Source organism: Lathamus discolor, chromosome 12 (genome assembly GCF_037157495.1).
Source record: "Lathamus discolor isolate bLatDis1 chromosome 12, bLatDis1.hap1, whole genome shotgun sequence".
Taxonomy (NCBI): domain Eukaryota; kingdom Metazoa; phylum Chordata; class Aves; order Psittaciformes; family Psittacidae; genus Lathamus; species Lathamus discolor.
In genome coordinates, this window is record NC_088895.1 from 1,527,394 (window position 1) to 1,551,350 (window position 23,957).

The window sequence follows — 23,957 nt, forward strand, 5'->3', positions numbered from 1 at the left end:
GGTGATGGAAGCGTTCCGGCTGCTGTTGTCACGGAGCACTGGCACATTCTGGGAGCGCTGTCCCCATGGTGGAGCTGAGCTCGCAGGTAGACAGTTACCCTGCTCCCCACCACCATTCCCTGTGGTTTGCGCAGGTGCCTGTGGCTGAGGACCCCAGCGGTGGGTGATGTTCCAGGGTGCACCCAGCGCTGCCTTCCCACTGGGAATGCCGCAGCAGGAGCGCTCTGGCAATGAGCTCCGGAGCACGTAGGTGGCTGCCGGGTTTTACGCAGAGGGCGGGACTCCGGCGCTGTGCGATCAGTGCTGCTGCCAAAGCTGGGCTCTCCTCCAAGTGTACCAGTGCTGTTGCTGCCATGCACGTAAGATGAAGTCCTGAGAGCTCCAGACAAGATTGTTCTTTGCAACCCCAGTAACGATAAGGCAGAGGAGAAAGGGAATTACATTTACCAGCTTCCCCAGCTCCTTTATCAGGGGAAATCAGCTGCTAGGATAACTAACTGCTCTTCCATAGCTGCTGTTTTCTGCACTAGTAGCTTCATTTACTCTCTGCCAACCCACTACAACACTTGCCTCCTCCTTCCTAATACAGAGTCATCTTTAGTTGGTGCTTCTAAGCACCTGCAAATCTCTCACCTGCTCAGCACAGCGTGCAGCCCTCAGCACTGCAGGCAGAGCTGGTGGTAAAGCAGGGAGTCATCCACGGAGTGAAATCATTCCAGGAAACCTTAAACCATCCTCTAAAGCATCTCTTTAAAGTGCAGCTGGGGCCCTGAAAGCTGCAGTTGGTTTTTGCTCACAAACCACAAGCACGGTGTTTTTTCAAGTCCTCTGGGTTTAGACTTTACTCCTGATTTAGGATTTACTCCTGACACCGATTTGCAAACCCACTGAAGCTGCTTGCATTAGCACTGGCTCTAATTTGCTCTGCCTCAGCCACTGCTAAAATGCCTCCTGATTAGTGGAAATACAGTGAGGAGGGAAGAGACCTGGCTTTTCCAGGCTGCCACAGGGAGAAGAGCAGGAGTCACTCAGCCAGGTCTTCCTCCAGCTACCTGAGAGCCTGGAGGAATTAACTGAATCCTTACTCCAACGAGTACCAGAATAGCCCTTCCCTAAGAAGGGAGAGGTGTTTGGAATGGCCACTGGGAACAGGCGTGGGCTCCTCAGTGGAGCTGCTGAGAACAACTCCTTCCCCTCAGTCTGCTGCTCCCAGCCAGGGGGTGCAGATCCAAGGACTCTCCTCCCCTCCCAGCAGGACAGGATGGAGGCAGGCTTGTGCCCTGCCACACCACCCTGGTGAGATGCTTCTGTCCCTTGAGCCCCTCAAGGAGCCAGGATGCAGAGAGATGGCTTGGAAGGAGATTTACATCCCATTGCTCTGGAGAAGCAGAAAGTTACCTGCTGTGCCCATTCTCAGCCCAGTAGTGGGTTGGAGACTGGAAGGGCTGAGGGTAAGGCAGCCTCTGGGAAAGGAGACAGGCCAGGCACCAGCCCAGTCTCAGCAATGTAAATGATTGACAGAGGAGCACATCAATGATTCCCGCTTTTCCCTGAACAAGACTAGAAGAAAGCAGACAGCTCCTTACGTCTCTCTGAAGGCTCTCATCAGGCAGAAGCCATGGCAGTGGCAGTCAGACCACAGCTGCACAAGTGCTTTCAGGTCTTTTAGACCATTTTTAGGAAGCTGTGGTTTCTTACGGTGTCTTAGAACTAAGCTGTAGGTGTATTTAAGCACTCTCCTAAATGGAGATGTGGTTCTGGGCAACCTGATCTAGTTGAAGATGTCCCTGCTCATTGCAGGGGTTGGACTGGATGAGCTGTGAATGTCCCTTCCAACCCAAACTGTTCTACGATCCTGTAAGAAGTTAGTCAGGCCCAAGGATAAGGCAGAGGCAGGACATGTGGACCAAGAATGTTTTATTTTAACACAGTAACTTTGAGGACAGCAGCAGAACTCCTTGAGTCCATCTTGCTTTATATCATATCAGGAGGTGGCTGATACAATCTGGCTCGGAGTTGTTCAGACAGGAACCCGTTTCCATTTTGAGACAACCAGTTTCAGGAGGACAAATACTTTTCTGCAGTGTTTTCTGCCACCCTGGGCTGGCTCCTGCTGCTGAGCATGTCAGTCTTCACTTTGGTCATACTTGTGCTTGATGTGTTTCCACAGTTTCTGTATGCAAAACAAACCCCAATCTTAGCCAGCTTTTCAGTGCTCCTGGGGTAATGCTGCACTTGAAAATACAAGTTATCATGACACCTACAACCATGAAAAGCAAGAGCAAGAGGGGAAAGAAGAGTTTGCATGAAAACACACCCACAAGTGCCAGCAGGGTATGGGACAAGGGGGTTCCCCTCAACCTGCACCTCCCTGCCAAGGCGTACACCCCACTATATGGGAGGAGGTCCAGGGCCATGAAGTGGCTTCCTGCTGTGGAAGAGATACAGTGGGACACTCTGTCCTCTCACTGTGCTGTGTGTCCCTCCCACCTTCCTCCCCTTCTTTTGGGCCTTCACAAGTACAGCACCCATGGATGGTGCTGTGCCTCACCTCCCTACAGGCCTGGGTCTGCAGGATGGGGTAGGCATGAGTTGGGCTCAGAGCTTTCAGATGAGATGGGGGGGTGAAGCCACACACATCCCACTTGGCCTGATCTGCCCTGCGAGCTGGAGATCATTAGGGAATTCCACTCACACTGCCTTAGCTTCCCATTGGGACTGGAAAGGGCTTTTCTGCTCCCAGAGAGGTGGGATGCACGGAAGGATACTGTTACAGGCTCTGAAATGTGCTGCAGCCATCAGAACTGACAGGAAGCACTGCACAGGGTGAGGAGTGTGCTGGGCTCTGCTATTTGTCCCAGACAGTGCTTTAGATTTAAACCCCAAGTTATCATCCTCACTAATTGCACAGAATCATCCCAGCCTGGTTTGGGTTGAAGGGGCCTTAAAGCTCCTCCAGCCCCAACCCCTGCCACGGGCAGGGACCCCTTCCACTGGAGCAGCTTGCTCCAAGCCCCTGTGTCCAACCTGGCCTTGAGCACTGCCAGGGATGGGGCAGCCACAGCTTCTCTGGGCACCCTGTGCCAGCGCCTCAGCACCCTCACAGGGAAGAGCTTCTGCCTAAGAGCTCAGCTCAGTCTCCCCTTGGGCAGGTTAAAGCCATTCCCCTTGGCCTGTCCCTATAGGCCCTTGTAATTTCCCAACCTGCCACTAGGACATGGAAAATTAATGCTATAATTAAACCAAAGTCCTAGAGCACAAAGGTGATGTTCAGATGTGATTTTATGTCAGCTTTTAACTGCTGCTAAAGACGAAGGGGCAAGGCCCCTGCTCTTGCTCTCTGCTGTGTCTGCAGGTCCCCAAGCCCTGGTGTTACCCCAGGGCAGTGAAAATGCTGCTGAGGAGCAGAGAGGGCACCAGGGAAGGCACAGGGCAGCTCTACTCAGCTACTAAGGTGACCCGGTGATCCCAGGACACTGTGCCCTTGGTGCTCCAAGGACAGCAGCAGGGCACGGGACCCTGTGCTGCAGGTGGGGCCGTGCAACACGCCAAGCTCGGGGGGTTTTCCTTGTTGCAAGATGGAAGTGCCCGCATTCCCTGCCTCCTGCTCGGGAATGCGCTGCACTGTTCACACCCTGCCCAGGAACCTTCCACGTCCTGTGCGTGCGAGCCGGGATCCGGGCTGCTCTTATCCCACCACAGTGAAACCCGAGGACGACCGGACACAGCTCACCCAGCACCCGGACAGCAGCCCTGCACCTCCCTGCTAACGGCAGCCCCCGCACGGACCCGCAACCCAGCGCCTCCTTCCCCTTGGCGGCTGCGGGAGGCCTCGCAGCGGGCCCTGCGGCAAGGCCTCAGCCTGACCTTCACGGCCCGGCCTATCCCGGGGCGGTCCCGCCCGCCCTTACCCCCTCGTTGAGGCGCTCGAAGAGGGCGTCCGCGCCCTGGTCGAAGACGCGCTCGAAGAGAACGGCGCCGAGGACGATGGAGAGGGCGAAGGTGGAGGTGCGGCGGAACAGCGCGCTGTACGCCTGCCGCAGCAGCGCCATCTTCACCGCGCTCTGCGCAGGCGCGCAGCGCTGCCGCGGGGCATTGTGGGGGCTGTAGGCGCCGGTCCTGCTGGTGCCGCGGTGCATTGTGGGGGTTGTAGGCGCAGTGGCCGCGGGGCCTGGTGGAGAGGAGCGGCGGTGGCCTCCATGAGGTAAAACCGGCCCCGTCAGCGCGTCCCGGTGGGTTCGGGTTCGGCTGCAGTGAAGTTGGGAGCGCAGGGTGGGCTCCGCTCCGGCGGCGGGACGGGCCTGGTGTCGGCTGGGGAGGAGAAGGGGGGAAGTTTCGGTGTTTGCCCGCTGTTTGGGCCCTTGCGGAGGGCGGTGAGCGCTGTGGTGGCTTGAGCCTGCCCGAGGGGAGGCTGAGCTGAGCTCTTAGGCAGAAGCTCTTCCCTGTGAGGGTGCTGAGGCGCTGGCACAGGGTGCCCAGAGAAGCTGTGGCTGCCCCATCCCTGGCAGTGCTCAAGGCCAGGTTGGACACAGGGGCTTGGAGCAAGCTGCTCCAGTGGAAGGGGTCCCTGCCCGGGGCAGGGGTTGGGGCTCAGGAGCTGTAAGGCCCCTTCCAACCCAGACCAGGCTGGGGTTCTATGACCTCAGCCAAGGACCTTTTTTAACCATTTACAGCATACAAAAAGGCCATGGGAAGCACAGCCTGCCGGTGCGGCAGCACAGGGTGGCATCCAGCCGTTTTCCTTGTCCTGTCCCTGTAGGCCCTTGTCAAAGGCACCTCTCCAGCTTTTGGGGGTCTGGGGGGTTCCCTCAGGGGTGGAGCTCTGCCAGGGCAGCGTTGATTTCTAACCTGGTTCCCGAAGGAAGCGGAGCCTGTCAGTGCACCTGAGTGTGGCTTCTGCCACAGCTGCCATGGGGCACACTTGCTGGGTTCCATCAGAAGGGAGGTCTGAGATACTACAGGTTACATGAACATGGAAGTGGGTAGAGGAGAGGGATCCCATTAATGCCTTCAGAAAGGAAGTGTTCTTGACCCTTGCTAGACACCGGGGAATCTCTTCCAACCCAGCCCATTCGGGGATTCTGTGGCTGCGCCAGGGCAGAGCATGACATAGAACCATAGAATAGTTCGGGTTGGAAAGGACCTTAAGATCATCCAGTTCCAACCCCCCCACATGGGCAGGGACACCTCACACTAAACCATCCCACACAAGGCTCTGTCCATCCTGGCCTTGAACACTGCCAGGGATGGAGCACTCACAACCTCCCTGGGCAACCCATTCCAGTGCCTCACCACCCTTACAGCAAAGAACTTCTTCCTTATATCCAGTCTAAACTTCCCCTGTTTAATGACCCCGTGTGGCGCAACTGAAGTGGAAACGTTCCTGTTTGCCACCGTCTCTTCGTGTTTTTGGTACTGTTTAACCTCAGTGAGGGCAGAGGGCTCCAGGGCAGCTCCAGTGCTGGTGGGAAAGAGGCACATTTGCGGTTACAACAGGAGGACAGCCGGGGATCAGGGGAATCTTAAACCTGAAGTCATCTCTCTGCAGGAGTGTTGTTACAGGAGCATCTCCATGAGGTCTGAGGACAGATACTCAGGTGATGCTTGCTCTGTCGTTTCAGTCCTCTTGGCTGCTCAGAAGGAGCTCGTGGTCTGGCTGGGCACTCATTTCTCTGAAGTTATTAACATTTGGCTCCCTGCATGCAGCTCCTGTGGAGATCTGGGCTCGGGCAAAGCCTCTGCTTGTGCTGGAAACCCACATGAAGCCTGGAAGGTGCCTGATGTATTCCTGTGCCCCTAGTGCTGTCCCCCGTTGGAAAGCGCAGTTACTATTAAGCTCCATGTTTACACCAGGTGTAACAGAGGTCAGGGTCTGTCCCTCTGTCATTGGGAGGTGCTGGCAGGCTCTGTTCCCATGGAGATATGAGCACATTTAAACTGGCAGCCGAATGTCATAAGCTTGACACTTAGATTTAATTAACTTCACATCTGCCTGGGTATCCAGAGTGGCTGAAATGGCCCCGAGCCTGGGCTATGAGGCAGCAGGAAATTGAGGTCAAGGCCCAGCAGCAATCCTCAGGGTTCAGCAAGGAGAAAAGCCATTACACGAGACAGACCCACACCTGCGTGTGCCCGTTTCGGGGTCACCTTCTTCCCGCTGTCCACATCTTGGGAAATCAGTGAAAGAACCCCCCAGCGAGTCCTAAATACGACCTGCAGCCAATGAGAAGTGCTGTGGCAGCAATTGCAGAAGGGAAGGTGTAGGATGGTGCATGAGGTCTTGCCTCAAGTCCTACCAAGCACCTCAGCCAGATGGGTGAACCACCTGCCATACCTCCCAACGTGGCTGCAGGAGGCTACAAGAGAGGGGATTGTGGTTAATGCTTTTAAGCATCATGGTACAAGGCAAAGCCCCGATTTTTGTGTGTGTTTGGACTTCTGCAGAAAGACTTAAGGTGTCTGAAACCTGCCTGTGTGTCCAGAGGTCTGTCTGCCTGAATTCAGTTGCAAATGAGGGGCTGGCAGTGGTCACCTATGGCCACGCTGAAGCAGCTTGTTCTAAAGCAGCTCCATTGACTTGATTTCATAATGTCTAACATGGATTTAATTAGCAAACATCTCTGTTTGCAGCTGAATAATGCTCTTTGTTTACTGGGGGAGCCATGTGGGAACTGCAAGTAGGTTACAGCCTTATGCAGGGGCTGCTTTTATTCCTCCCTACGAGTTCGGCACAGGGCACTGTGGATTGCTGCTACTGCAGAGGCTTGTGAGAATCCAGCCAAGACAGTCCAGCATCTGAATCCTTAACAAGATGGAAATAAGTGTTCTTTGGAAGGGGTGATCTCTAGGAGAATGAGATGCTCCTCTAATTGCTTTATTTTTATTCCATTCATCCCCTGCAATGGGAATTGCTGGGAGGATTTGGAAGCCGGCACCTGTGGGGTGTGGGATCTGGCTGCCTGGAATCTGCAGGAGCTTTTGTTGGCGAAGGAGGGGGAAGGAGCTCCTGCAATTATTGCTGGTGGGGTGATGAAAGGAAAAGTTGGAAACAGGATTTCAAAGGCTGCTGCTGCTGGGCTTCTGCAGGCAGAATTCCCAGCGAGAGCTCTGGAAACTTGTGTGGGACCACTGCAGAATCTCATTTGTTTTTCTCGTTCAGAGCAGCTGAGCTGCAGAGATGGAGTGCAGGAGCCAGCAGCTGAAGCAGGAAGCTTTTCTGTTCCCAGGAACTTCGGGACACTATGGAATAAGATGCAGAAGGGGGTTTTCATACTTAAAAGCCACAGCAGAGTGTGAGTGTTCCCTCTGGATCCCAGCAGCCCCACGAGAGCACAGCAAAGCTGCTAGTAAAGGATGGGGGAAATTGCATCTTAATGTTCATTAAGCAGTACTTGGTTTTGGTTTCTTGGGCTGAAGTAGGACAGTTTCACACCTCAAGCCCTGCAGAGCTGAGTTACAGCATCCAAGCAGGAGCCAGGTCTGACTGTTTGCAGGTGAAGCAGTCTGCAGTTGCATCAGGGAGAGGTAACTGGCTCATCACCTCCTGATGGGGTATTTCACCAGGAGACCAAGGAAAGGACCTTAAACCAAAGAGATTTCGCGTTCAGCTGCAGTTTCTGAGTATTTGTCCTTCAGTATGAAAGTTTGCAAGCTGATTCAGAAAAATTGGATCTTTCCATCAAATGCAGATGGAGGAGACTCTGGTTTAACTTGTGGGGTGAAGCCCGAGAGTTTTCCAGGGACTTGAATGTGAAGCAGGGTTCCGGGAGCAGGGAAAGGCAGGGGGTTTGTGCTGCTGCTCATATGATGCCAGGATGGGTGCATGGGTGCTTGGCAGGGGGCTTGGCAGAACTGCTTTAGCTCAGCATGCTCAGCTCAGGGGGATTGCTGTGGCTGTGGCTCTGCATAAAGTCACAGCCTGGTTTGGAAGGACCATAAACCTCCTCCAGCTCCAACCCCTGCCGCAGGCAGAGACACCTTCCACTGGAGCAGCTTGCTCCAAGCCCCTGTGTCCAACCTGGCCTTGAGCACTGCCAGGGATGGGGCAGCCACAGCTTCTCTGGGCACCCTGTGCCAGCGCCTCAGCACCCTCACAGGGAAGAGCTTCTGCCTAAGAGCTCAGCTCAGTCTCCCCTCAGGCAGGTTCAAGCCATTCCCCTTGGCCTGTCCCTACAGGCCCTTGTCCCAAGCCCCTCTCCAGGTTTCCTGCAGCCCCTTTAGGCACTGGAGCTGCTCTCAGGTCTCCCCTTCAGGAGCCTTCTCTTGTCCAGGCTGCCCCAGCCCAGCTCTCTCAGCCTGGCTCCAGAGCAGAGCTGCTCCAGCCCTCGCAGCAGCTCCACGGCCTCCCCTGGACTCACTCCAACAGCTCCACGTCCCTCTTGTGCTGCTGCCCCAGAGCTGGATCAGGGCTGCAGGGGGGGTCTCCCCAGAGCACAGCAGAGGGGCAGGATCCCCTCCCTGTGCTGCTGCTCACACTCTGGGGGTGCAGCCCAGCACATGGGGGGGATTTTGGCCTCAAGCACACACTGTGGGTCATGGGCAGCAGATTTCTGAGGGAGGCTGTGATTGATTCTGAGCCTGTTTTATTTATAAAATCGTTATTTCTTACTCTGGTCTCTCTGCCATTTTTAAAATACGTTTGGCTGTCAAGGTGTCAGAAAGTGGAGAATCACTTCTGGAGTTTATCTCCCAGTCCATCCATCTTTGGCATTTATCAGGTTCCTGTGTGTCACTTGGCAGAGAACTGGCAGCTCCCACAGGGTGCCTGTCACAGCTCCAGTAAGGACAGCAGATGGGGACAGGACTGCACTTAATCCCAAACCCCTCCTGCTCCAGCCCAGCACAGATGAGAGCACAGGAGTTCTGTCCTGTTAATCCTCTATACTCCACAGCAGCATCTCCAGACTACACATATGTATGTGACCAGCTTCTTCCAGGACAGGAGAAGCACTGGGCATCTCCAGGTTGCTGGTGGTGCCCATGGTTTGGGGGTTCTTTCCTCCTGGCTGCAAGGGTGTTGTGATCTCAGCTATTGTGAGTGCTGTACCTGGTGAAGCAGACACATCTGTAGGCTGGGGAGGGTGCAGAGAGCAGCCCTTGGTGTACAGAAGTAAATCAGTAGTGAGTGAAATGTTAGGTCCTTCAGTGTTGGTAATGCAGCCTCCCACCTGTGTGCAGGTCAGATCAGCTGGTTTTCATCTTTGAGGAGTGGCTGAGTTTCTTCCTTTTGTAAAGATGAACACAGGGGAATGTCCCTTCTTTTGCATGGCAGCTTGTGGAGGTTGTCTGTGCTCTGGGGTTCAAGTCTGGGCCCCAAGTGGAGGCCATGGCATGGACCTCTTGCTCCTCTTTGCACTGTGGATAGTTTCTGCTGCAGCTTCCCTGGTGCAGGTGGAGCTGGGAGCTGCTGGCTCTCAGGGTCTCTGTTCTGTGGGTCTGAACTCCAGCATTGCTCAGGGCAGAAGAATTCCTTCAGCAGACCTGGTTTTGCTTTGAGGCAGGCAAGAGGTGTAGATCCAAGCCTGTTCTCCCGTGTACATGCAGCAGATGCTGCCTTGCCAGTCTCTGATGGACAAGAATATATACTGCTGGGTCTCTACTCTTTCTCTGTCTGCCAACCCCACATGATTTGAGTTGTTCCCCTCTGGAAGCAGACGCTGTAAATCCTGGATCCTCCGTCCCCAGGGCTGGGTGCCGAGGAACTGTCTGATGCTTCCCAGCCACGCTGACGCTGCTCTGCCAGAAGAGAGATGGGGAAAAGATACTTCTGTGACTATTGTGACAGGTCCTTCCAGGACAACCTTCACAACAGGAAGAAGCATCTCAATGGAGTGCAGCATCTCAGGGCTAAGAGAGCCTGGTATGACTTATTCCGAGGTGGGTACCAACTGCCACTCTCTTTCTGGAACTGGGGATTTGATAGGTGAGGGGGATAAATGAAATAAATCTGCACTGATGATTTATATTCAGGTTGTCTGTTCCAGTGAATCACATGTTGGCTTGGGTTGAAGGGACCTTAAAGCTCACCCAGTTCAAATCCCTTGCCACGGGCAGGGACACCTTCCACTGGAGCGGGTTGCTCCAAGCCCCTGTCTCCAGCCCGGCCTTGAGCACTGCCAGGGATGGGGCAGCCACAGCTTCTCTGGGCACCCTGTGCCAGCGCCTCAGCACCCTCACAGGGAAGAGCTTCTGCCTAAGAGCTCAGCTCAGTCTCCCCTCTGGCAGGTTAGAGCCATTCCCCTTGGCCTGTCCCTACAGGCCCTTGTCCAAAGCCCCTCTCCAGGTTTCCTGCAGCCCCTTTAGGCACTGGAGCTGCTCTAAGGTCTTAAGGAGCCTTCTCTTCTCCAGGCTGAACTAGCCCACCTCTGGTTTGTGGACTTGATATTGCTGCTGGCAAGCAGTCTCAGAGGCAAAGCCTCATGTGTCTGGATGTGGGAAGGGGAAACTGTAGAGATCAGCTTGAGATGAGCTGGAAGAGATAGGGAGGGTGTTTCTGAGAACAGACGCTGCAGATAAAGCTCTTGGCATAATGAGCAAACCTGTGACTGGTGACCCAAGAGAGCAAAGTGAGTTACAGTTCCTGAAGGTGAGTCAGGTGCCTTCTGCAGACCAGTCAGTCTCTGATGTGTGAGGAGTAAGGAATATGGGTGTTTAGATGGAGAAAGCAGGTAGAGATGGGGGTTCTGAGGGTGGCTGTGGGAGAGGCTGAGTATGTGACTGCTTGACTGGAGAGCCCAGAAGGGTGAAAGGACTGAGCAGCACTGGTATGTTCAAATCTATCTCAGCCAAGGGGGCGGGCAGAGGAGGAGGACTGGATGCACTGAGGTTTGGCACAGGAGGAATTGAAGATCTGGGGCTGGAGGCTGTATCAGGACATGCTGGAGGAATATCCAGTGTCCTCTGCCTGTTTAACCGTCCTCTTCTCACCCAGCGTTGCGCTTGGACCTGACTCACCACATAGTTATCTTAGTGCCAGCCTGAGGAATATGGTGGATATGTGTGTCCAGTGTCAGAGAGAGCAGGACTGTGTCTTTGGCAAAGGCTGACTGTGAAACCATTGCCTGGATGTTCCTCTGCTCCCTCCTGGTTCCTCAGCATCAGGGCTTGCAGGCTGTGTTTGGCTCCTGGCTAGCTAGGTGAGGAATGCCCTGAGCTCTGGGTGGCTCTGCTGTCTGCTTGACCCCATGTGGAAGTTGGAAGGGTTCTCTGGAGTGGTCAAGTGTAGAGGATCAACAGCCCCAGCCCAGTTCTGGCTGGGTCAGTGGTGCTGAGGCACATTACCTAGTGCTTGTCTTCTCACCAGACTGCAACCCTTGGGTTTCCTCTGATTGATAAAATTCCTCTTCCCATCCCTGATTAGGGGATTCCTCTCCTCTCATCTCCAGACTCTGTGGCCTGGCATCAGCCAGTGCAAGTTCTTCCATGGAGTCTGTGGGAGCTGCTGTGTCTTCTAGGCTCATTTTCCCCAGGGATGTCTCCAGCAGGTGAAGGACCATTCCAGTGGTGTCCACTGGAGCCTCAGCACAGGGTTCTTCAAGGGCTCTTCTTGAGAGCTTGGTGAATCTCTTTCTGTGCTGCAGAGTTCTTCCTTTTCTGTCATGCTGCTTTTCCCTACAGAGTATGAAGCAGAGAGTTAAGAAGGTGGTGTTTGAAAAGCTGAAGCCAGGGGTGCAAGCAGGGACTGCTAACTGTTAGTTTGTCTGGTGTAAGTTCCTGGTTGTCATACGAAACAGCTTCCCATTGAGCTGTCTCGGACCACAACAGGGTGGGGTATTGCTGGGCAGGAGATCTTCACCCTGGTTTGTTCTTTGTCTCCCCTAGATGCTGCTGCTATCCTGCAAGAGGAGCAAACCAAGAAGCCTTGTCGGAAGTTTCTGCAAACAGGTGAGTTCTTGTGAGGTAGAAATAACCTCGTGAGCTCCAGCAGCTCCTTCCTGAGCCAGCCCATGGCTGTTCTGGGGAGCCCTGGAGTGTGTGTGTGTCTTGAAGGGAGGGAAGGGGACCTGTGTGCCTGGCATGCGGGTGTAAGAAGGAGGGAAGACCCTGTGTGTGCAGCTCTCATGGAGCTCCATGGCTTTTCTTCCAGGACAGTGTGACTTTGGGTCCAGCTGCAGATTTTCCCACATGACAGAGCAGGACCTGGAGAAGCTGAGTGCCCAGGTTCAAGGTAAGTCCTCAAACTCAGGGGGCTGTGAGGAGGAGCTGCTGTGGGGACTGTGGGCTGCAGAGGGGCACGTGAGGAGCCTGTGGTGGATCCCTCCTGCCTGTCTCCCGGTGCTGTGTGAGCCTGGAGCATGGCTGGCAGTGCTGCAGGTCTTCATGTGCTTTCTGCTCTTGATCTGCTGGCACAGGCACAAACCTGGAGCTGAGCAATGCTGTCACTACTCAGCAGGCAGCTGAAGCAGAGTGGGCTTTCTGAGCCCTCAGGGGTTTGTTCAGTCAGGGAATAAAACCTGCCAGCAGCAGAGGGCACTGGTACATCACTTCCCCTTCAATTTATGGATTTCATTTCCCCCACCTCTCCGCTATTACCAGGGAGCTGCTACTTATGCTCTTGGGAAGAGCCTGCTGTCACATGGGTTGTCCTGAGGAGAGGACATGGGGTCTTGGGTCCAGAAATGGCATCTGCTCCCATGGCTTTGGGTGGAAGTGAAGTTTGGGCAGAGGATGAATGGCAGCTGCTCCCCTGCTGGGAGTCTCCAGAGCACTCCTGAACTTCTTCATTCTGGGAGTGCCACCTCCTTGCCCTAAAAGGGCTGGCAGCTCTCTCTTCTCTATAGGGTTCATTCCCCTGGTGGTTAGAAATGTGAGGTGTTGGTGAGAGCTTGTGGAACATTTGAGATCTCCACTGGAGATCATCTAGTCCCAACCCAACCTTGCTTGAAGTAGGGACTCCCTGTGGTACTGGGGAGCCCGGCACTGAACACAGCATCCAGACATAAGCTCACCAGTGTGGAGCAGAGACGAAGGATCACTTCTGCAACCTGCTGGCAGTGCTCTTCCTAATGCAGCCCAGCTTCTGAGCAGCCCTTGTGCCCACACTGTCTGCTGAAGCAAACTTGTTTTGCCAATAGTCTGACAAAACCAGCCTTAAGTGTTGAAAGTGTGTGCGTGCATTATGCAGACATAGGAGATTTCACAGAATCACAGAACCAACCAGGCTGGAAAAGCCGTTTAAGCTCATCCAGTCCAACCATTCCCAGCACTGCCAAGGCCACCCCTGCCCCATGGCACTGAGGCCTTGTCTCCACGGTGTGTGAGCACTTGCAGGGCCGGTGCCTGCAGCCCTGCCCTGGGCAGCCTGTTCCAATGCCTGAGCACCCTCTGGGGCAGGAATTGTTTCTCAGCTCCATCTAAACCTGCCCTGGGGCAGCTTGAGGCCGGTTCCTCTTGTCCCATCCCTTGTTCCTTGGGAGCAGAGCCCAGCCCCTCCTGGCTCCATCCTCCTGTCAGGCACTTGTAGGGAGTGATCGGGTCCCCCCTGGGCCTTCTCTTCTCCATCTGAACCCCCCAGGTCCCTCAGCCGTTCCCCATCACACTTGGGCTCCAGGCCCTGCACCAGCTCCGTGCCCTTCTCTGGCCCCGCTCCAGCCCCTCAATGTCTCCGTTGCAGTGAGGGGCCCAGAGCTGAGCACAGTATCCGAGGTGCAGCCTCACCAGTGCCCAGTGCAGGGGCACAATCCCTGCCCTGGCCCTGCTGCCGCACTGGTGCTGATCCAGGCCAGGATGCTGGGGGCTTCCTGGCTCCTGGGCACAAGCTGCTCATGCTCAGCTCCATCAGTCAGCACCCCCAGGTCCTTTTCCATGAGCAGTTTCCAGCTGCACTTCCTCAAGCCTGGAGCATTGCATGGGGTTGTTGTGGCCCAAGTGCAGGACCGGCACTGAGCCTTGTTGAACCTCATCCCATTGCCCTCATCCCATGGATCCAGCCTGTGCAGATCCTCTGCAGAGCCTCCTGCCTTCCAGCAGGCCATCTTGGTGTCATTTTCAGATTTACTGAGGGTGCACTTAATGGGGCAGAGCCTCTCTCCTGCCCCTCTCCTGGCTCTGGGGAGCAGGAGGAAGGCAAACACTACAGAGCTCTTCCTGTTCTCCCTGCTGCTGAGTCAGTCTGTGAGTCCCTGAGGCGACTCCGTGAATCAATCACTGAACAGCACTGGCACTCGATAAACCCCATCCCGCCGGGCTGCGTGGGAGCCAGAGCTTCCCAACTGGAGCTTCCCAGCAGTGCTGGGCTGTCAGGCACACTCCTTGTCTCTGCTGCTGGCCCCAAAGCTTCCCCTGTGCCATGGGGTTTAAGTGCTGGGCTCCAGAGGTGGCTCAGGCCAGCAGCCTATTTGCAGGAGCCTGTGGCATTCCCAGGCCTTGAGAGCTGCTCATTGCAGGGAGGTGGAAGCTCTCTGGAGCAGAGCAGAGCTGCAGAGGGAGGCTGGCGAGTGCCCTGTGCTTGGGCAGGTTTCTGTGCCAGTGACACTTGTTACTGAGCAGTGACTGTGTCAGACAGCATAAGTGGAGAGTTGGCTGGTGAGAGCTGCTGCCTGGCTCCTGCTTGGACCCCCTGCATTGGTATTGCCAAGTCAAACATTCCGTTAAACGATTAGGCTACAAGGAGTGATGGCCAGGGGACAGCAGGGTGCCTTGGCCTTGGCTCTGCCTCTCTAACATCAGTGCCTGGTTGTAGAGTTAAATCCTGCTCACCTCTTGCGGCATTACTCCATGGAAATCCCATGTGAGCCAAGTGCAGGCTGAGCAGCACACACACCTCAAAATCCAACCAGTTGAGCCTGCAGGGAGCTTGGGCAGGGATTTGATGGAGAGAAGAGCCCAGCAGGACTTGGTGGAGAAGAGCCCATCATAAGGTAGACTGAATGGAAGAACCAGCTGCAAAAGCCAAGCTGCCATTCTGTTTCATGGGGACATCTCGCCACTCTTTAGGCTGCTGAATGTCACTATCTCAGATGGTGAGGCTTAGGGCAGAGATTAGCAGCCCAGAAACCAACCATGACCTGAGCTGTACCACCAGAGCGCGAGAAGCTGTGCAAGACAGGGGATCCTGCCCTTCTGCTGTGCTCTGGGGAGAACCCCCTGCAGCCCTGATCCAGCTCTGGGGCAGCAGCACAAGAGGGACGTGGAGCTGCTGGAGCGAGGCCAGAGGAGGCCATGGGGATGCTGCGAGGGCTGGAGCAGCTCTGCTCGGGAGCCAGGCTGAGAGAGCTGGGCTGGGGCAGCCTGGACAAGAGAAGGCTCCTGAAGGGGAGACCTGAGAGCAGCTCCAGTGCCTAAAGGGGCTGCAGGAACCCTGGAGAGGGGCTACCCTGTCTGAACACACCACATCTGGGAGCTTGTGACAGACTTGCAGCCTGGGGTGCTTGGGGATTTGAGATGAGCTGAGAGGCTGGAAGCTCCAGAGCCCTCTCACCATGTTGTGCAGAGCCTTGTGTGACCATGCTGGAGATGACCTCGCTCTGCCTCTCATGGGTTGACAGCGGCTGGTCTCTTGGTGGGTCCACAGTGCTGCTTACCTCTGCTTTCCTCAGCGCTGGTGCCTGGGTGCAGAACAGAAGAGCTGTCAGACCGCACTGAACCTATGTCCAAGGGCTGATGCTCCAGAAGAAAGTGGAAGGAAACCCTGTAGTGAAGTGGTGTAGGCCACTAAGCCCTATTCTGGCTTTTTAAACACCGATAAACCATGGTGGCTCTTTCTTTGTCATGTAAATATTGACCCTGTCCCTGAGCCCCTGTCAAGTGTTGGGTGTTGGTAGGGCTGTGTGAGCTCCACTTGCTAATGATGCATTTCTATTATTACAAAGGAAATATTCTGTTCTCCTTCATTCACCCTGTTGTTTGTGTTAATCCTGTGGGTTAAGCAGGGAAATTTCTGTCTGCTGTTCTCTGACAGCTTCAAGTTTGGCTGCAGCATTTCTGCACCCTGGAGAATATACTCCTCAAGAAGCAACAGTTTACACCTTTGGCAGGGAGGGAGGGATATTCCCAGCTCTTACCACATCAAAGCATCAGTCTTCTGCATCTGCTGCATCATTCAGCAGCGAGACACTTCCAGGCTGTCATTTTAAGTACAATCATGTCAAGTCACTATCAAATTGCCATCTTCTTGCCTCAAGTTATTGGCTCCGTGCTAACCCTGTCACTTCTGCTGGGAGCACTGACACATCCCAGCCCCTTTGGTGAGCTCCAGCTTGAGAGAGGAGAGGCACCTGCAGCTGGGTGAGTGCAGTAGCTCCTGTGATGGACAGAAGAGGAGCGATCCTGCTGGGGGTGGCTGTGGTCACCAGTTTAACTTGGTGGCAGGCAGCTCTGCTGCTTCTTGGCTATGGGGTGAAGTCTTCTTAAGCTGCTCATGTTGCAGGGCCTCATCATTCTCATCTCTCTGCTGCTGTTCATGTGCTCTGGAGGAGTTTTTGCTGCCACACCTCCCAACCCAGGGAGGGACCTGAAGGGTTGTATGTAAATCTCTGCTGGGGGACCTGCTCGGTACCGGTGGTTGTATCTCACGTACAGTGGTGCCTTGTTCAGGAAGAAAATTCATGCAAAAAGTTGCATGAGAAGAGAAGATAAATCTGGACTCCCACTCTGGCATCATTAGAGAGGTGCTTCGTGACTCCAGATGCTCTTTTAATTGGCTGTAATTAGACCTTGAAGCAAACAGCCCAGCGAGGAGGGTGGAAGCACCTTCACACTTCTTGCTGCTGCAGTCTGCCTGGCTGCACAACCGCGTACGAGGAGTGAGGGCTGGAATTCTTTTTCAGGGTTACATCTTGGAACTACTGTTGGTATTCAGGGGGTATTTCCAATCTCCTGGTGGTTTTGGTGGTTCCTGGGTGGGCCATCTGTCCTTCAGAGGAAAAGGAGACCAAAGACAGAGCCAGACAGTTGCCTGTACCTGCTGCCTGATTTCTCAGCCTGAGGTTTGGAGCACTTTGGAGCAGTAACTCCTGGAGCTGGGTGGATGGGGAGCCAGCTGAATGTGTTCCTAACCTGGGCCAGCCTGGAGTCATTCCACTGCAGCCAGAGTGAGCTTGTCTGGATGAGACAGTGAGTTGCAGCTGCTCCGACCAGGTCCTGGTGTGGCACTTTGGAGCAGTGGCTTTGGAGCTCCCTGCTGTAAAGAGGCTGTGCCAGTTTCTGGTCTGATTTGTGTTGGATGAAAAGCAAATCTTAGGGCACATAGAGGAGGAAGAGGTTTCTCTCTGTGATTTCTCCTCCCTGCCTCATCGAAGCCTCTCACAACTGCTGCTTGTCCCCTTGCTGAGGTGGGATGTGCCCAGGTTCTCACTGCATGGAGAAACCTGGAACAAAGGGAAGTAAGGTGGCTGTGGGCAGGGTTGCCAGAGAAGTCTAACCTGGGAGCTGAACTTAGTGCCCAGCTCACCAGACTGAGCCTCCCCAGTGCCCTCACCACAACCCAGGCTGTTGGCTTGACACCAGACAGCTCTGCTGGGGCTTTGCTCTTTGGGAATAACTGTAGGAGACTTGTACAGTGTCCTTATCTCTGGGTTGCAGAGCAGCTCCTTGCCACCAGCCCCACGGCAGGCTGGCTGTGTGGTGGCAGGGAGTGCACTGTCACCCCCCCAGCAGCAGCAGATGAACAGGCTGGATGACAAATGATCCATCTCCGGCTGCTCATTGTGCAGCACATTTCTGCCATCCCTATTAATATTCAACAGGCAGATGAATAATTGGTTGCCACCACTAGGATGAAGTGATCCTTCACTCTGCCCAAGCAATATTCATTTCACACCCTGTCTGGAAACCTATAATATTTTCCTTAAATGTGTGACATATGGAGCTATGTGTGGAGCAGGCTCCTGGTGGGCACGGCTGCGGGTGGCTGCACCGGGTTCACCTGGAAATGGGATCAGGGCTCCTCAGAGCACTTGTCCATGGAGGGTTTGGTGAGCAGGGTGGAGGGGAATGACACCAGCTGCCTCTGCTCCCTTTTTATTAATACCAAAGTATCACGTCCTCTTTTGTGTGAGGTGGGAACTTTCCACTGGGCTGGAGATCCAATAGCTCTGAGCATTCCTCAGCCCCAGCGTGCTGTCAGGAGTGTGGCCGTGTCAAGGACTCGGGCTAGACCCTGCTCCCATCCCTTCCTGCCTTGTCACTGATGAGTTCCCAGTCCCTGTTCAAGGCCAGGTTGGACACAGGGGCTTGGAGCAAGCTGCTCCAGCGGGAGGGGTCCCTGCCCGTGGCAGGGGTTGGAGCTGGAGGAGCTTTAAGGTCCCTTCCAACCCAAACCAGGCTGGGATTCTGGCTGAGGGGGGACTGGGGAGCTTTGCTAACTGGGCAGCTGTGGGTTTCTACCCAGTGGGAGGGACTGGGGAGTGCTGGGCTGCCCCATTGGCTCTGTGCTGTCCTTCCCGGAGGAGACAGTGCTGCAGGACAGGGTGCCTGCGGGCATCCATCCCTCACAACCTCCCCAGGGCAATGGAGGGCTTGAAAGTTTGAAAGCAGCTCACACTGCTCGCTCTGCTGGTAGACAGCAGAGGGTTCCTGCTGCTCTCCTTGCTCCTTCCTGACTCACAGGAGAAAACACAGGAGCTTGTTCCCCTCCCTCTGCCGTGACCGTACACCTCAGCTGAGCAGGGCTGGTGACAGGCTCCTGCCCTGGCTCTGCGGGGCTGGGGATGCATCGCACAGCGTGAGCCTTAAACAGAGCTGACAGCTGTGTGACACCCTGCTCCGGCTGCGCGCACACCCCGCACCGCACACCCACCGCTGCCCAGCCTGCACCCATCCGGATGCGTCCCTGTCACTGCCACCCAGCCGGGCAGAGGGTCCTGCCTCTTGGAGGGACACGGCTTTGGGAAGGGCTCAGGGCCAGCAGAGGCTGCTCCAAGCAAGGCTGAGGCTGATGTACCCAGGGGGTGTCAGACTCCCCTCCGCTCAGTGCCGCCGCGCGCGCTGGCTCCGTCGTGCCTGGCTCTGTCTGGCTGGAGCTGTCACCAGTGAGGAGGCCAAGCATCAGCTGGTGACAGGGGCTGCCACAGGCAAACTGCAAGCTCTCCACCGTAAGAGAGTCTGCAGGGTAATGAGCAGTGGGTTAATGGAGTGAAAGGACTGCAGCAGGAGTGTCTGACAGCCTCTGTCTCTCAACCAGGGGAGCAGAGATCGAAGGAGCTGCAGCAGGAGGGAGCAGATGTCTCACCTGGCACCATTGAGGACTGGCTAGAGAAGAGAGCAAAGAGACTGAGCACGGCCCAGAGCAACAGGTACGGGCTGGCTGCTGCTTCTGGCCCTCACAGGGCAGAGAGGAATAAGAGAAGGTGCAGGTGATCGGAGGTCCCAGCTCAATGGGACCCCCTGAGCTCTCATTTCACACTCGCCCTGCCAGCACTGTGTGCCTGCTCTCTGAACATGCTACAAACACACACATGGCTCCAGTCTTGTGTGCCCACATCAGCGATGTGTCTCCCCATGCAGCCAGGGCACAAGCGAGGCCTGGCTGCCTGTGCCTGCTGCCCTGGGGAAGCAGAGCACGTAGCAGTGTCTGGCAGGACAGTGCCACCGTGGTGCTGAGTTATTAATGCACAGAGTTCAGAGGCAGGAGCCTGTCTCATCTGTTGACAGCTTCTCCATCTTCCCCTGCCCTGTCTGCACATCCCTGCCAGGGAGAGGCTGGAATTAGCTCCTCCTCACGGCATTCACTGGGATTCGGGTCCTGCTGTTCCCTTGCTCACCTGACTGTGCCGCAGGCTGAATTGGATGACATTTGGGCAGGTGCCAGATCTCTCTTGTTCTTTATCTGTTTGCTCCTGTCCTCTCCTCTGTTTGGTCTGGGCAAGAACTTCCTTCTGGTGCCTGTCTGGGCTTGTTGCTTTCTGTTCTCTCCATCAGCTTGGCTGCCCTTGGCCTTGCCTGGTGCTCATGGACAGCCAGAACCTTCCAACCCCTACACTTCGCTTGCTGCATTTTGCTTGTCTTGCCCATGAATCCCTTGATCTGAGGGTAGATCACCTCATACAGAAGATGGTCATTCCCATAGGAATTTCCAGACCTTCATATCTACTTGGTCCCTCCTGCCTCCAAAGCTGCACAAGAGCTGAGTTCCTGAGGTTGTTGCTTTCAGAAACAACCAACTACTACAGGAACTAAACACAGCTACTCAAAGCTTCTCCTCCTCTATCCAGCTTTGCCAACGCCTATCCCTCTCATTCCTCTTCTCCCCTGTGTCTTCAGCCCCAGCATTGCCTTTCCAAGCAACTCCTGTGTTTTGCTTTGTCTGCCAGAGGAGTCATGTTGCATTGCCAAGGAAGAGGCCTCTTCTAGGCAATCCCTGTGCTACCGGTGCCTGGGGAGTCCGTGTTCCACAGCTGCTGCTGTGTTAAGCCTCAGCCTATGAGTGTAGCTGAGTTTCTGTCTCTGCCTGCCAGGGGCTTACTGGCAGGATACCTGGCAGGAAGTCATGGATGGAGCTACTGCCAAATTCAGCGCAGCACCAAGGAAACGCTGTGCTGCACCAGAAGTGGCCGTGTGGCCAGGTACAGCCTTGCTGCTGCAGTGCGTTCTTAAAGACAGTCATCCGGGGGGCATGGAGCTGCTGCGAGGGCTGGAGCAGCTCTGCTCTGGAGCCAGGCTGAGAGAGCTGGGCTGGGGCAGCCTGGAGAAGAGAAGGCTCCTGAAGGGGAGACCTGAGAGCAGCTCCAGTGCCTAAAGGGGCTGCAGGAAAGCTGGAGAGGGGCTTGGGACAAGGGCCTGTAGGGACAGGCCAAGGGGAATGGCTTGAACCTGCCCAAGGGGAGACTGAGCTGAGCTCTTAGGCAGAAGCTCTTCCCTGTGAGGGTGCTGAGGCGCTGGCACAGGGTGCCTTCCACCCGCCATTCCTGCAGCCTGGGTGGCCTCAAGGGGACAGTCTTCACTTGGAAGCCTCCACCTGAGGTGCATTTTCAGTCACACTGTGCCCTTGCTGTCTGCAGAGCTGCGGTGGAGCGGAGTGGAGTCTGTGGGGTTCCCTCAGGGGTGGAGCTCTGCCAGGGCAGCGTTGATTTCTGACCTGGTTCCCGAAGGAAGCGGAGCCTGTCAGTGCACCTGAGTGTGGCTTCTGCCACAGCTGCCATGGGGCACACTTGCTGGGTTCCATCAGAAGGGAGGTCTGAGATACTACAGGTTACATGAACATGGAAGTGGGTAGAGGAGAGGGATCCCATTAATGCCTTCAGAAAGGAAGTGTTCTTGACCCTTGCTAGACACCAGAGAATCTGCATGGGACAGCCATTCCGAATGCTGCAGCTGTAGACAAACCTTTGGTAGCACTTGACTCTTATGAGACCCCAGGGAATTGAGTACCCAGACAGCATCCTCCCTATTGATCAGTCCTGCTGCTCACACAGCAGCTCATTACTTGATAGCTCTGCTGTTCCCCTTGCAGTCTGCCTCATCCTGCTCCCCACCACACTGCTGCTGCAGGGCTCCTGCCCGAGAGGGGCTTGGCTTGTGTCCTCACACCCTGGTCTCTTCGTCAGCCCGGAAAACTCCCCATCGAGGGGATAAGGATTACAACAAATGACTTGGCTCCGTGTTAGCTGCCTAGAAAACACTGCACTCAACTTGTGCAGCTGGCTCCTGGCCACATCGCCGGCCCTGCAGGGAGAGGAGGGTGCTGCTTCTCCAGAGCGTTATGTAAAGGAGATTCATGAGGTTTCTCCTGGCATAACAATTAAAAAGATTCATCAGAGGCAGAGGCCTGAGAGGCTGGAAGGCCGCTGTCAGGGCTTGTCCTAAGGAACAGATGAGTTCCCTGCACCCAGGAATTAATGGAAAAGCTGTGTTTGCCATGAATTTAAACCTGCCCCAGCCAAGCTCTTTCTTCAGCTGGAGACAAGGGAGTGATGCTCCTTGCTTTGCACTTCTTCAGTCAGGTGTGTTGTTTGCAGTGGCCTCAACCAGTAAACCTGAGAGAAGGATCTTAAGTGTTTCCCAGGCTGTGAGCTGGAGGAGGAAGCCTCTTCCCTCTGCTGAAGGGTGCTTCTGTGCGAACACCCATCACTTTGGCAGCTTCTCCACTTCCGAGCGGTCCTTGTCCTTTGGGAAGTGCACAGCTGGCTTTGGGATTCAGCCTGCTTGGAAAGGAGCATCTGGTGCTGCTTGTTCTCCTCTAACCCAGCTGTGTGAGGAGAGCTGGGGGCAGGAGGGGACAGGGAGCCCTATGGGTGAGGCTGGCGGGGGGGTACAGGGATGCTCAGCCCCAAAGCAGGGCCCTGCTGCCCACTGAGCCCCTCTCACCTCTGCCCCTTCCTTCCACCCCCCCAGTGCTCTGCCTGAGAAACCAGCTCCCTTCCAGTACCCGCCGGGCTGGCCACCGGTGCAGGAGCTGCCACCGTCCCTGCAGCCCCCCCCGCCTGGAGGGTGGCCGGTGCCCCCCGGCCTGCAGTGGGGCTGAGGCACAGGGACCCCACAGAGGATGTGCTGGAGATGGAATTCTTCCTCCTCACCTGCCCTGGCAAAGGCTGGAATTACTCATATACACTTTTCCGTCAATAAACCCCCCCGCCCCGTTGCAGCCTTTGTGTGTGTTGTGTCATTGCTCACCTGCAGCCCCCCGGGGGCTGTCTCCCTGTCACTGGCACCAGGATCTGTGCTCAGCAGAGCTCCAGCCCTGTGCCTGGGGCTCTCTGCTGTGCTCAGAGTGGCCATTCCATGTGCCCCAGGGCAGGATGTGCCCCCTCAGAGCGCTGCTGTCTGCGCTGCGTCCTGCACTGCTCCAGAGCGGATCCTGGCCGGGAAGGAAGCTGTAACCAGGCTTTTTAAAGCAGTGTTTAATGTTTCCTGCAGTGTTTATGACCTGGGTTTGCTGCTGTGGAGTTCAGTGTGTAAAACTGCTTCGGTTCAGGTGCTGGAGCTCCTAATGAAGAGCTTAGGGAGCTCCCAAAACCCCTCTGCTCCCGCTCCTGCGATGCTGAAGGTAAAAAGCAAGAAGGAAAAAATAACCCAAGGCCTCTCCTTCTCCAGGAAACTGAGTCAACTGTGAGCATCCACAGGGAAAATACCCCCATGGGTCACTCCCCACCGAGGGAGCTGGGAAGGGGTGAGGAGGGACCACAGCCCCCTGCTTGCTGTGGGGCTGCACTGGGAGCTGGGGCAGGCAGGGGACAGGCTGCTCTGGGGAGGATGCTTTTAGGGTGCTTTTAGGGTGCGGGTTTGGATTGGCCAAGCCCAGCCAGAGCCAGGCTGAGCCCGGCCATGTGGCTGCTGCAGTGGGAGCTTTGGAGTCCTCTGTGAAGATGTAAAGAGGAGACCATGGGGATGCTGTGAGGGCTGGAGCAGCTCTGCTCTGGAGCCAGGCTGAGAGAGCTGGGCTGGGGCAGCCTGGACAAGAGAAAGCTCCTGAAGGGGAGACCTGAGAGCAGCTCCAGTGCCTAAAGGGGCTGCAGGAAACCTGGAGAGGGGCTTGGGACAAGGGCCTGTAGGGACAGGCCAAGGGGAATGGCTTGAACCTGCCCGAGGGGAGCCTGAGATGAGCTCTTAGGCAGAAGCTCTTCCCTGTGAGGGTGCTGAGGCGCTGGCACAGGGTGCCCAGAGAAGCTGTGGCTGCCCCATCCCTGGCAGTGCTCAAGGCCAGGTTGGACACAGGGGCTTGGAGCAAGCTGCTCCAGTGGAAGGGGTCCCTGCCCGGGGCAGGGGTTGGGGCTGGAGGAGCTTTCAGGTCCCTCCCAACCCAAACCAGGCTGGGATTCTGTGATCTCCCCGGGAAAGGGGAGGCTGAAGGAGGCCCTGGGCCGGGCTGTCTCCGGTGGCTGCTCTGGCTTCGTGCAGAGCTGTGGGGATGCTGGCAGCAGCCTCCCCAGGGAGCAGCTCTGCACGCGCTGCCCATGCTCCCGCTGCCAGAGCATTCCAGGTTTGGCCGTGCCCGGAGGCGGCAGCTCCAGATTCATGAAGAGCGCAGGCAGGAGCCAGCTGCCGTTGGCCACATCCCTCCTGGACCACGCTGGTACCCGGCT

General features: G+C 55.8%; 2 protein-coding genes across 2 annotated transcripts; one reads left to right on the forward strand and one right to left on the reverse strand.

Moving 5' to 3' along the window:
- Nucleotides 1-1,900: 1,900 nt before the first annotated feature.
- LOC136020885 (cytochrome b-c1 complex subunit 9) lies at nt 1,901-4,084 on the reverse strand. Its single transcript, XM_065692522.1, has 2 exons — nt 3,912-4,084; nt 1,901-2,173 (listed from the first exon to the last, which is right to left on the reverse strand). Exons 1-2 carry the CDS (start codon nt 4,050-4,052, stop codon nt 2,126-2,128), a joined length of 189 nt encoding a protein of 62 aa, XP_065548594.1. The 5' UTR covers nt 4,053-4,084; the 3' UTR covers nt 1,901-2,125.
- Nucleotides 4,085-4,126: 42 nt separating this feature from the next.
- Nucleotides 4,127-22,519, forward strand: ZMAT5 (zinc finger matrin-type 5). The gene is made up of 6 exons (XM_065692521.1): nt 4,127-4,232; nt 9,654-9,876; nt 11,821-11,883; nt 12,086-12,166; nt 19,121-19,232; nt 22,270-22,519. The coding sequence occupies exons 2-6, from the start codon at nt 9,750-9,752 to the stop codon at nt 22,397-22,399; spliced, it is 513 nt and encodes a 170-aa protein (XP_065548593.1). The 5' UTR covers nt 4,127-4,232; nt 9,654-9,749; the 3' UTR covers nt 22,400-22,519.
- The last annotated feature ends 1,438 nt before the right edge of the window (nt 22,520-23,957 follow it).

Coding starts and splice junctions, on each gene's coding strand:
- LOC136020885 (XM_065692522.1), bottom strand. CDS start 4,052: ATGGCGCTGCTGCGGCAGGCGTACAGCGCGCTGTTCCGCCGCACCTCC. Junction 2,174..3,911: donor TCGAGCGCCTCAACGAGGGG/GTAAGGGCGGGC, acceptor TTTTGCATACAG/AAACTGTGGAAACACATCAA.
- ZMAT5 (XM_065692521.1), top strand. CDS start 9,750: ATGGGGAAAAGATACTTCTGTGACTATTGTGACAGGTCCTTCCAGGAC. Junction 9,877..11,820: donor CTGGTATGACTTATTCCGAG/GTGGGTACCAAC, acceptor TGTCTCCCCTAG/ATGCTGCTGCTATCCTGCAA. Junction 19,233..22,269: donor AGCACGGCCCAGAGCAACAG/GTACGGGCTGGC, acceptor CCACCCCCCCAG/TGCTCTGCCTGAGAAACCAG.